The following is a 12762-nucleotide window of genomic DNA, read 5'->3' on the forward strand; positions in this document are numbered from 1 at the left end:
TTAACAACAACAACAAAAATGTTTAACCAACTGAGCCACCCAGGCGCCCCTGATCAGCACTCTTTGTACAAAGTAAAGCAACAAACTGTTTACCTTTGCACTGGAATCTCTAATTTATGTCTATATTAATAATGTAGACTGGGTTAGATATTCTTCCGTATATTATGTTCTGTGTTCCTACCTCTGTCATTATACTTCCCATATTGTATTGTAATTATTTGTTTATAAATCTCTACTCCCTAATTTCTTGTGTTCTTTGAGAGCAGAGACTTACATCACATAGGATGATATAATATAATAAATATTTGATGAATGACTGAATAATAAGTAATGTTTTGACAAAGTATGTTAGAAAATAGCCTTAAATCTGCATTTATACTATAGGATAAAAGACTTATTTTATTTTATTATTTTTTAAAGTTTATTTATTTATTTTGAGAGAGAGAGAGAGAGAGGATGAGTAGGGTTGGGGCAGAGAGAAAGGGAGTGAGAGAATCCCAAGCAGGCTCCAAGCTGTCAGCACAGAGCCCAACACAGGGCTCAATCTCATGAACTGTGAGATCATGACCTGAGCCAAAATCAAGAGTCAGTCACTTAACCAACTAAGCCACCCAGGTGCCCCCAAAAAACTGGTTTTAATATAAGGTGTTCTATAGACACTTTCTATAAGAAGTTTACTTACTAATTAAAAGCATAATAACATATTTGCTTTATTTTCATGTGTCTTTTGCAACACAAATGCATAGAGAACAGTTAATATGTGATAAATGAGAAGATAAAAAGAAGGTATAAGTCAGGGTGGAGGGGTGGCTCAGTCAGTTAAGAAACTGACTCTTGATTTTGGCTCAAGTCATGATCTCATGGTTCGTGAGTTCAAGCCCCATATTGGGCTCCGTGCTGTCACAGTGAGGAGCCTGCTTGGGATCCCTCTTTCTCTCTCTCTCTCCCTCTCAAAATAAATAAACAAAAAAAAATTTTTCAAAGAGGGTATAAATCCCCCTTTGTGGTTCAGATTAGGGCTTTTTCTTCAGATAAAAGAATAAAATCTGTTAGGGTACAAAGGAAAGGATCTTCTCTCTTCAGGTGTCTGGAGAATTTAATGTTTCTCTCCTAGATGTAAAGGGAGATTGAGGTTAAGGACACATACTTCTCAAGAAAATCCTCCACAAAGAGACTTGCTTTCCATTGATCCAAGACTGAGAGATCTGTCACTCCCGGCACTGAAACAGCTGACGCTAGAAAGCACAATGGTAAATATTAGCTTCTAGAATTTTCTTTTACACTTAATACAAGGAAGCTAAATATGAATCTTTTATATCATGGTGTTATCTTTCTTTGTTCACAAATGTAATTTTTCCCAAAATTATACCAGATTCCAGATATTTAAATAATCAGTCTCATTATTACAACTCACCCCCCCAAAAAAAACCCTCAACTATAGTCAGAACAATACCACCTGCACATACCATCCTCATCTTTACAATCTCTCTTTTGCTCACACAGCCTTACCATCCTAGATATTCCTGTTCAACAACTTGTATTATTCCTCATAAAGCTTTTATTATTAACCATTTCAGCTCACTCTGATATATTCCCCTCGAAGGGCCATAATATTGTCAGTAGCACTCACTCTGGTACATAATCACAACAGCCATATTTTAAAATTTAGGTGTCTATAGCTTGTCTCTCAAATTCGACCCTTGGTTTCCTAAAAGAAGGATCATGTCATATACTAATGTCAGAGGAAGCGACTGAGTGAAGTTAAGAGTCAAAGGAGCTGCATTCTACCACCAATGTTACTTCTTACTAGTTATTATTTTAGACAAATTACTTAATGTCTGAGTTTGCATGTCATTAAAAAAAATATATGAAAGTGTAGTGGTAAACAGTACAGGTTCTGGAGGCACCTGGGTGGCTCAGTTGGTTAAGCATCTGACTCTTGATTTCAGCTCAGGTCATGATCTCAAAGTTTGTGGGATCAAGCCTCACCACTGGGCTCTGTGCTGACAGTGCCCAGCTTGCTTGGGATTCTCTCTCTCCCTCTCCCTCTCTGCCTCTCCCCAGCTCTCTCTCTCTCTCAAAATAAATAAAAATAAACTTAAAAAGAAAAAAAATAGAGTACAGGTTCTGGAATTATCCCGCCTAGATTTTAATACTTGTATTGCTACTTATTAACTGTATGATCTTGGGTAAATCTCTTAACTGCTTTGTATCTTAGTGTCCTTATCTACAAATTAGGAATAATAATAATTGCCTTTTCATTGTGTTGTTGTGAAGATTAAATGGGATGAAACATATAAATTTATCAGAACAATTCCTGACATACCAATAATATCCAATAAATAAATAATATCCAATAAATAATATCCATTAAATTTTGGCTGTTAATGTTATTGATAATTTTAAAAAGAGGAAAAGAAATAGGAATAAATGATAAACTAATTTTTTCCTTTTGTACTTTTAGAGAAGCAGTTTAATGAAAACTGTTTTTCTTCTTATTTCCAATCTGATTGAGATTCATTCCATTTTTACAATATTCATCCTCCCTCATGTCCTCACTTCCTTTCTTACACACTTTAGTCTCCATAGCCAGTCCCATAACTACTCCCTTTAAGACTCTTGATTCCCTTGCCTCTTTTTCCCTTGTATTCACTCGGGAAAACCCCCACTCTCCACCTTGTGTACACACACTAGGACAGCCAAAAATTATTGGAAAAAAAGTCATCCAGTCATGCTGAATGAACTCATTTCAGATTATGACCAAAATTTCTTTTTTTTTAAGTTTTTAAAGTTTTCATTTATTTATTTTGAGGGAGAGAGAGATTGGGAGCACGCACAAGCAAGGGAGGGGCAGAGAGAAGGATAGACAAAATCCCAAGCAGGCTCCCAGCCATCAGCACAGAGCCTGATGTGGGGCTCAAACCCACAAAATGTGAGATCATGATCTGAGCCGAGATCAAGAGTCAGAGGCTTAACTGACTGTGCCACCCATGACCATAAATTTCAAATAGGCATCCATCATTGACAGATGATAAAAGTATGCCTTCCTAATCAAACTGGCTTTCTCATTCTTTAAGACAATTATGTAACACTTTCATTTCTCAAAATTTTGATACTCATCCCCTACCTATTCTCAGTCTATGGCCATGACTTCACATAGAAAACGGATACAGAGAAGAACTACCTCATCTTCTATCACCAATTCTACCATCTCATTGAACTAAGTACCTACAAACCCTGCCTTCCTATCTATCATAATGGAAGAAATATTCTGGCTTCAATATAATACCAACTCCTCCAACTGTGCTCTTGATACTATCCCCCTTTACTAAGCTACCCTTTTTCTTTCCTACATCATTAGTTTCTCTCTTTTTACCAAGATCATTTCCACTGGCAAACAAACATTTTATAGTCTCTTTCCTTATGACACATATTTTTTTTAATCACACATCTAAAAAAAAAAAAAAAGAAGAAAAAACCCTCTTTTTATTGCACTTCTCCTTCAGCTAGTGCCTCAGTTTTCTATTTTACTTCATAGCAAAATTCTTCAAAAGATTTGCCTATATTTACCACCTCACATCCCACTTCTCATTCTTGCTCAGCATATTCCAATCAGGCCTCCATACCAAATATTCCAGTTAAACTACTCTTAACCAAGGTCATCGATGACCTACATTTAGTCAAACTAATGGTCACTATCTTCATCTTACTTGATACGTTAACAGGAACCAGTACTTTTGACCACTAAATCTTGCTTGAAACATTTTTTTTTTTTTTTTTAGAATTCCACAATATCTGGTTTTTCTATCTCACTTGTCATCTAATCTAGTTTTGCCTTTTAACTGTTGGAATGTTCTGAGGCTCTGTCCTAGGCTCTCTGCTCTATATATACTCATGCTTTCAGTGACTTCATCCAGTTCCATAAATTTATGTATAATCTATATATGATTTATGGTTACTCCAACCTGAAACTCTAGCTGTGCTCAAGATTAATATAACCAATTGCCTTCTTGATGCCTTCATTGAGATGCCTAAATAGGCATTTTGACTCAGCCAAAGCAGAGCTACTAACTCCAGCCACATTTTGGCTTCCCCACGAGCTTTTCCTTATCTTAGGAAACAGCACTACCATCCACCCACTTGCTCAGGTCAAAAACCTAGAGGAAACTCTTTATTGTTCTATTTTTTCTTTAATCCTCTCACTGTTGGTTAGACCTCTAAAATAGTCTCAATTCAAACACTTCTCACACCTCCATTACTATAAGCCTAGTTCAAGACACTATCATCTTTTATATAGAGGGTAGATTTACTAAGCAGTCTAGATTCTGAACCAATATGACAGCTTTCTGATTGATTCTACCATCCCTATTCTTGCCTTTCCATACTCCAAACAACCAGAATGATCTTTCTAAAGCATAAATCAGGTTATGTCACTCCCTTTTTAAAAACTGGAAATGATTTACCACATTAGCCATAATATAAACAAATAAACTCCATATTATAGCCTACAACATCTTACATCTTTCAAAAGCTGCCTACTTCTCAGATATCCCTTTTCATTAACTTGTCACAATGGCCTAATTTTCTGGTTATTACACACATCAAGTTTATTCCTGAGTCAGGAACTTTGCATTTGCTTGAAAGCCTTCTCTCCCATATCTTTTTATGGTTGTTGCCCTCTCATCATTCAGAACTCCACTCAAATGTTTGCCCCCTTCCCTAACTAACCTAGGAAATAGTGCTCCCTACCAAATTTCATATCACATTACACTATTGTGTCTTCTCTACACATTTATTAATACCAGACATTAGTGTATATATTTAATTGTTTTATTTGCTGCATCCTTCTTACCAGTCTGAAAACCCACTAAGGGAAGGAACTATTTTTGTCTTATTAGGCACTGTCCTTAGCACCCAAAAACAGTGCCTGGTCCATAATACATGCTGAATAAATGTTGTTAACTGACTTGACTCCTCTATGGAAGGCTTCCTCTTTCTTAAATCCATGATGTGATAAGAGCAAAAAATAACATTTTGTACATAAACATTTAAAAGTAGTTTTATACATAAGAGACTCTTATATATGGAGAACAAACAGAGGGTTACTGGAGGGGTTCTGGGAGGGGGGATGGGCTAAATGGGTAAGGGGCATTAAGGAATCTATCCCCAAATCACTGTTGTACTATAAGCTAACTAACTTGAATGTAAATTAAATTTAAAAAAATAGAAAAAAATAGTTTTATATTCAGTGTATCATTACATTTTAAAGTAGCCCTCCTACAGTTAAGCAAGACCATATTATATAATACAATAAGTGTTTACAAGGCTAGAATATTTTAAGATTTCATCACCTACATATTTTTTATTTGTTCTATTCATATCTAGTATAAGCTTCCCAATTTCCTACTTTGTCACTTAAATTGTCATAAAAATGTTAATCTGTAACCTTCTTGGAGTTCTGATATGAATAAATGCAATGCATTTTTATTTTATAAGGAAAGCACTGTACTTTCTTAATAATTTACTGTGCTAAACTCTAAAATCATTTTTAAAATAGATTTTTGAGAAATAAAAATAAAACATACCTCTCATCCATGGCCTCCTATACTTATTATCAATAACTCCTGCATAATAATTTCCATCTTGATATAAACATGAAGGGATTCGAAGCAACAAAGCATCTCTGCAAAACTTCTTTCTAACTATATTCTATGTAAGAAAGATTATAAAATCTTTTAATATGTTTATCAGATTTAACTATCAGTGTTCAGAATATTAAAATTCTCTATTCTTTTCAATTTATATTATTTTTATTTAAAAGCAATACCTGCTCATTATAAAATATCAAAAAACACAGAAACACATAACTGAGACAGTCAAGGTCCCTAGCAATATCAGTTATACTTTGGCGTATTTTCCACAAAATTCTCTTAGTAGGTTAGGCTAAAATTTGTGTGTGAGTGTGTGTGTGTTGGACAAAAATGAGACCACATCATTTATACAGTATGCCACATAGCAATGTGCTTTTTTTTCACTTAGCAGTACAATATAGCTGTCTTAATTTTATTTTCTATGTCTACAAATTATTAAACTTGTGACAACCAGCAAATATGTCTCTATCTTTAAAAAAATATCAATAAACAAAAAGTATTTCTTCAACTCTGTGGTCTACAGTGTGCCTTGGAAAAATGCCCTGCTATTCTCAGGTTATCAAAATCCTATTTATCTTTCAAGGCCCATCTAAAGCAATATCTCCTCTATGAAGCTTTTCCTCAGTGACTCTCAACCTCCCACAGAATTAATTATTCTTTTAATTAGGACAAATGATAGTTTCTTGCATCACTTCCCAAGAGTTTGCTGAAGGTGTTATACATATTAAATAAGAGGTCTTGATCACCCAAAACTAAATGGAAAGATGAGTTAAAGTAATTTAAATAAAATGCAGACCAAAGGTTCATAGTAAAAAAAACAAAAAGCTTGATTTATACTTTGTCCAAAAAAAAATGAAATAAAGTTATAAAAATTAAATTTTATATCTAAACAAAATGTTGTTTATAATTAGCTTATAATCATAATTGCTTTTTTGTCAGAATTTTCCCATAAGCTATATTATATGACATGTATGATATTAGTCATTACTTCACCTTTGATCATAAAGAAGATATTTTTTAAAAATATTTAAGCAAAATATTCCCAAGGCATCTCTGACTCCTTTAATATTCAAACCATTGTCTTCCTCTTATCTGTAACTAATCTAATATTGCAAGATCTTCATTTGACAATAGCTTTACCTGTTATTTAAGTGGTGCCTCAACACTGTTTTCATGAACTTTACAAAATCCTACAACTTTTTCAAGATTTGAAATTGATTAGTATTATATTTGTACTATACCATGGAGTGCGATCCACCAGGAAGAAACCAAGATACCATAAACAAGGGTAAATTCTGAGGATGTTTGAATACAGACTAATTTTGAAGTGGCCAATATATTTATAAATATATTCGTTTAACAATGACTTCTGATTCCCTACCATGTATATGTTATAACAACACATTTACCTCCCTCAGTTATCAAAAAAATAAAACTTGAAAATGTCCAAATATCTCTTTTTTCCTATAAAATGTTAACAGTTTTAATTACATTGGAGTAATTTTTTTTCCTGGTAATGAGGTCAAGATTATAAAGAAAATCAAAATATCGCTAGTCAATTAAGATCATAAGAACAATGAATTGTTGTATGAGGACTATTCCATTCAGTTTCTTAACAATGTGCTGGACTTAAATCTCAGCTTTGTATAAGCTATTTAAGTTCTCTAGACATCAATTTCTTAACCTGTAAAATTCTAAAACCTATGTAATCCTGGCATCTAGCTCTTTGACTAGTTATGATGGTCAAATGACATAATCCAAGAAAAGAGCAAAGTATCTGTCCCACAGTTAAGTGGTCAATACACGCTGTTACTGTTATTTTCTCATAAAGACAACTAGGACTGCTTTCCCCCCCACTCTTTTCAAGAAAGATCACTCAAGAACGTTCATAAAAGGAGCCCAAATTTGCCAAGAGTTTCTATTTTCTTCTGCTGACAGCTTCAAATTCAGTTACATTGTCAATAATTTCTTTCCAAAAGTGGTATTTTAAAGGTATATTAAAAGTGGGAAGCAGGGCACCTGGGTGGCTCAGTTGGTTGAGCATCCGACTCAGGTCATTCTCAGGTCATGATCTCACGGATTGTGAATTCGAGCCCCGCATCGGGCTCTGTGCTGACAGCTCAGAGCCTGGAGCCTGCTTCTGCTTCTGTGTCTCCCTCTCTCTTTGCCCCTAACCCACTTGCATTCTGTCTCTGTCTCTCTCAAAAATAAATAAACATTAAAAAAATTTTTTTTTTTAAAAGTGGGAAGAAATTTTAAATCTCAAAGTAATTAGAATAAGGATTAATCTAAGGACTACTATAAAATTATCATAATCATGTAATAAATGCATTTTTTATATCATAATTCTTAGTAGTCAGTGATCCAATAACACTCTACCTCATATAAATAGTCTATTGCACAATATTTGAATGTTGAAAACATATCTTCTTTCTCTGAAAGTTGTACAAATTTCAGTATCTGGAAATAAAAAAATTAATATTAAATGTTGGTAAAATAGCAAAGCAAGGAGTAGAAAAGCATTGTTAATCACAAAACTTTGGTTCATTCATTTTATTTTATTTTATTTTTAATGTTTATTTATTTTTGAGACAGAGAGACAGAGCACAAGCAGGGGAGGGACAGAGAGAGAGAGGGAGACACAGAATCCAAAGCAGGCTCCAGGCTCTGAGCCGTCAGCACAGAACCTGATGCAGAGCTCAAACCCATAAACCGTGAAATCATGACCTGAGCCAAAGTTGAATGCTTAACTACTGAACCACCCAGGTGCCCCTGGTTCATTCATTTTTAAAAAGATGCTGAATTATATTTAAAAAAAAGTTAACTCTAAAAATAACATTTATTACTCTGATCTAAATCTAATATGAAAATAACATGTTGATATAAAATTGTTCATATATTTTTCATATATGTTCATATATTGTTTAATCCACACAACTTCTGGTTGGTAGATTGAAATATATACTGTGATCATTTTGTTGCAAAAGAGTCAGGAATTCGCAAGACTGGCACAGTTGTTTTCTCAAGAGAATCATATTTCTTAAGTGGTGCTGAAATAGCATAACCACAGGCAAAATTTTGCTGAAGTGGAGGAGTAGAATTTGGGAAATTCTGCTCTTACTTAAAAAATAAAAAGCCCATGGGGCACCTGGATGGCTTTAAGTGTCCAACCATTGATTTCAGATCAGGTCATGATCTCACAGTTCATGAGATCGACAACTGCGCTCACAGCACAGAGCCTGCTTGGGATTTTCTCTCTCCCTCTCTCTCTCTTTGCCCCTTCCCTGCTCACATGTGCGTTTTCTCTCTCTCTCTCTCTCTGTCTCAAAATAAATAAACTTAAAAAAAAATAAAAGTAAAAAATAAGAAGCCCAGGGGCACCTGGCTGGCTCAGTCAGAAGAGTATTCAACTCTTGATCTTGGGGTCATGAGTTCAAGCCCCATGCTGGAAATAGAGATTACTAAAAAGATAAAATAAAAACTTAAAAAAAAATTAAAAAAAAAGGCTGAAGTTAGAATATCCTAATAGCTCATTTGGAATAAAGCCACTATGACATATTATTCCTAGGTCAATGTGTCATTATTGATAAATAAACAAATTCATCTAATGAAACAGTAAGTAAAATTTGGAATGCTGAAAGAGTCCAAGATGATTCTCATTTATGTGTGAACTACAGCAGTTATAGGCTGGAAGGGTCACTCTAGGACAGAGTCTAATTTATCAGATAGTTTTCAGCCTTTTAATTAGTCACTTAAAATGTTTTGGGGAATTCAGGTGTAAGCTAGGAAGTCTTCATATGGTTGTTTGTAAGTTTTTAGTGAGTAAAATAAACATTTTCATCAAAATGGTTTTGCCTTAGTTTCATTATTATTTTAAATTTGTTTAAGGTTTACCTGTTTCCTTATCTATACTAAAGGTACTGCACCAGAAGACCTTAAGAGTACATCTACATTAATTGACTATGAATCTATTATTTTCAATCATCATCAAGTGAACATTCTTAACTACTCAACTACTGTACTATAAAAACTAAGAGCAAACTTGTTAGTGAATACAATTACTTTATTTGATTAATGAATCAGAAGCCATTTTGTATATTACAATAAGCTTTCCAATGAAAACAAACCCAGTAAGTTATTTGGGTTATTTCTAATATTGTTTGATTCTGTGGTATCAACAAATGTAGGGAATAGTGCTGGAGTCCTCTTTCACTCTTAATTAAACAATGCCAACATAGCATTTTTTTTTTTTTTTTTTTTTTTTTTTTTTTTACTGGTGATTACTTCTCTGGAAATATTTCCAGTCATTGTACTTCCATACCCTTCCCACACAGTCTGTCCTTGATCTTTGAGGCAAATATTAATTTAGAATTTCCGCTTCTTGATATTGTGCTTTCATAAAACATTATCTGATTGTGCCTCATTCTAAATTTTTTTAAATGTTTATTTATTTTTGAGAGAGAGAGGGGCACAGGCGCCCCTGTGCCTCATTCTAGAAGTCACTTCAAAAAGTTTAAAACAGGGGCGCCTAGGTGGCTCAATTGGTTAAACATCCAACTTCAGCTCAGGTCATGATCTCACAGTCCGTGAGTTGGAGCCCCGTATCAGGCTCTGTGCTGACAGCTCGGAGCCTGAAGCTGCTTCAGGTTCTGTGTCTCCCTCTCTCCGACCCTCCCCCGTTCATGCTCTGTCTCTCTCTGTCTCAAAAATAAATAAACATTAAAAAAAAAAATTTTTTTTAAGTAAAACAACCAACTCTACTTAGTTTATCCATTCAGTTATTGTCAGCTTTTATCTTAAATTTTCCTTTCTTGTGAAGCCTAGTACCTCTATCAGCTTCAGATTCATCATTCTCAACAGCTACCTTAAATAATAATTATTGTTGTATTGAAGTTAATCGTTTAAATTCATGCTGAACATATAGAACTTAAATAAGATACTATACACCATATATATTCATAAAATTTCTTTCACCTGTCAACTTTATTTCATTGCATTACAGGTATTTGAACCCATCTTATAATAGTGGAAAAATAGGAAGAGAGATAAATTGGCCTGAAAACAAGCAAAATCATGGTTAAAGAGAAGGTATTTTTAAAATAATCAACTTTTGGGGCACCTGGGTGGCTCAGTCGGTTGGGTGTCCGACTTCAGCTCAGGTCATGATCTCACAGTTGGTGAGTTCAAGTCCCGCGTCAGGCTCTGTGCTGACAGCTCAGAGCCTGGAACCTGCTTCGGATTCTGTGTCTCCCTCTCTCTCTCTACCTTCCTCCGCTCACGCTCTGTCTCTATCTCAAAAATAAATAAACATTAAAAAAATCAACTTTTGAATTGCAGCAATTCCTGAAATATTTTTTCTTACCTGTTTATGAAAATTTTCTGTCTCTTGTGCTACCTCCTGACAGGTATCTGGGCCAAAATAGAAATGCATATAATTAGGTCAGGCTTTCATGCACAAGACCAGAGAAGTAAGGCACAAACTTTTTTCCACCCAGCTTTACTGAAGTGTAATTGAGAAATAAAAATTGTATATAGTTAAAGTGTACATATGTAAAATGGAATATTATTCCCAAAATTATTTAAGACCACAGACAAGTGAATGTGAATTTTAGGGCTGGCATCCCATCTCCTCCCACCAGCCTAAGACATACGGAGATTTCTCCCCTTCCTCAATCCATTGCCTAAAACCATCTCCCCTTCCTCAATCCATTGCCTAAAACCATCTCCCCTTCCTCAATCCATTGCCTAAAACCACACTTTAACCATGTAAAATCCCAGAGCAGGCGAGGTTCACGTAGTTTCTCATACTATATCACCTATACAACTTCTCATTAGTGGGTTGAAATCCCACTGGCCTTTCTGTGCCCTTCGCACACTCTATTCTCGCCTAATTAGGTTACGTGGACCCTGGTTCTGGAGTCTTGTCTCCACAGAGCCATATTAACTGGACCTCAAAAATAGGTTTTCCAGAAATTTTGGAGCTGCCATACTTTAGCCCCATCCTGCGCTTTTCTTCCCCTCAGCTCAAGAACACCTTCCCTCCCTTGTCTCCTAAGCCTCTCAGGGATTCTACCTCAGCTAAAATCGCCACGTACCTGCCCTCGCCGGAGAAAATTCCGGCCTACTGAACATGTGACCTCTGGCCCTGGGCTCAGCACTGGCATTGGCCAGCCAGGCCAGGTCCCGCCCCCCGCATCCGCCCCCGCCCCCACCCCGCCCCTCCGGTTTCAGGCACTTCCGCCCCGGGCGCCCCGGCGAGAGAAACTTTTGCAGCACCAAGCGGAGGGTGGCTGTGGAGAAGGGCGGGAAGCTAGAAGGAGCTGGTATGAAAGGTAGGGAAGACCAGGCAAAGGAGTCTGGACTTCATTAGTAGTAGCAGCTCCATGTTACTAGCTAATCCTGGACAAACAGGACAGGGCCAGAAGAGAGCAAGGGCAGAAGCATAGCAGAAGTAAAACAGAGAAGATTTAGCCACCAGAATCAGGGAGAGAGGAAAGGAAAAGGGAGGGGGCAAACGTGACTCAGGTGTCTGGCTAGGTGTTGGCCATGCCTTGACGGCAGAAGAGCATTCGAGGAGGAGCAGGAGCATAGCTAGAATTGGGACACGCAGATTGTACACTTTGATTGATAGCCACCCCTTCACAAGCACGCTCATTTAGGAATCACTAGACCCACCTGATAAGGAAGAATTGTTTCTTTCTTTGTATTTCTTAACTCCTTCTTCCTTTCTGTGACATAGCTTGGCATTAAATTTCTTCCCAGAATATTGCAGGAGGTAACATGCATTTATTTATTTCACTAACACATGGGTGTCATTCCAGTTCATTGTTAGCAAAGTACTAATCATGAAACATCAGTGGATGAGCCATCTTATTCTCTCAAGTTACAGACTTCATTCTATTTTGCACAGGTTGCTGTGGTTTGCTTCACTGATAGGGATTTCATGTTTAGCAATAATCAATATAAAGATGTTCATTTGGCATTGGGGTATATTACTATGCATTCCTGGATGTATACCTTTTATTAAAACTAATTTTGAATTAAATAATTTTATAAAAATTACAAAAGTAACACATAATTATACTCATTGTAACCAGTAAAACCATCCAAA

General features: G+C 35.8%; 1 protein-coding gene across 1 annotated transcript in view; it reads right to left on the minus strand.

Annotated features, from left to right (window-relative positions):
- SHOC1 (shortage in chiasmata 1) overlaps positions 1–11551 on the minus strand; it is an 86630-nt gene extending 75079 nt beyond the window's left edge. Inside the window, exons 1-4 of the mRNA XM_045468675.1 lie at positions 11014–11551; positions 8031–8111; positions 5586–5709; positions 1148–1235 (exon numbers count right to left, since the gene is read on the minus strand). Coding sequence (XP_045324631.1) covers positions 1148–1235; positions 5586–5709; positions 8031–8111; positions 11014–11082 — 362 coding nt within the window. The 5' untranslated portion in view covers positions 11083–11551. The remainder of the gene's footprint in view (positions 1–1147; positions 1236–5585; positions 5710–8030; positions 8112–11013) is intronic.
- Between the last annotated feature and the right edge of the window lie 1211 nt (positions 11552–12762).

Source organism: Leopardus geoffroyi, chromosome D4, assembly GCF_018350155.1.
Source record: "Leopardus geoffroyi isolate Oge1 chromosome D4, O.geoffroyi_Oge1_pat1.0, whole genome shotgun sequence".
NCBI lineage: Eukaryota > Metazoa > Chordata > Mammalia > Carnivora > Felidae > Leopardus > Leopardus geoffroyi.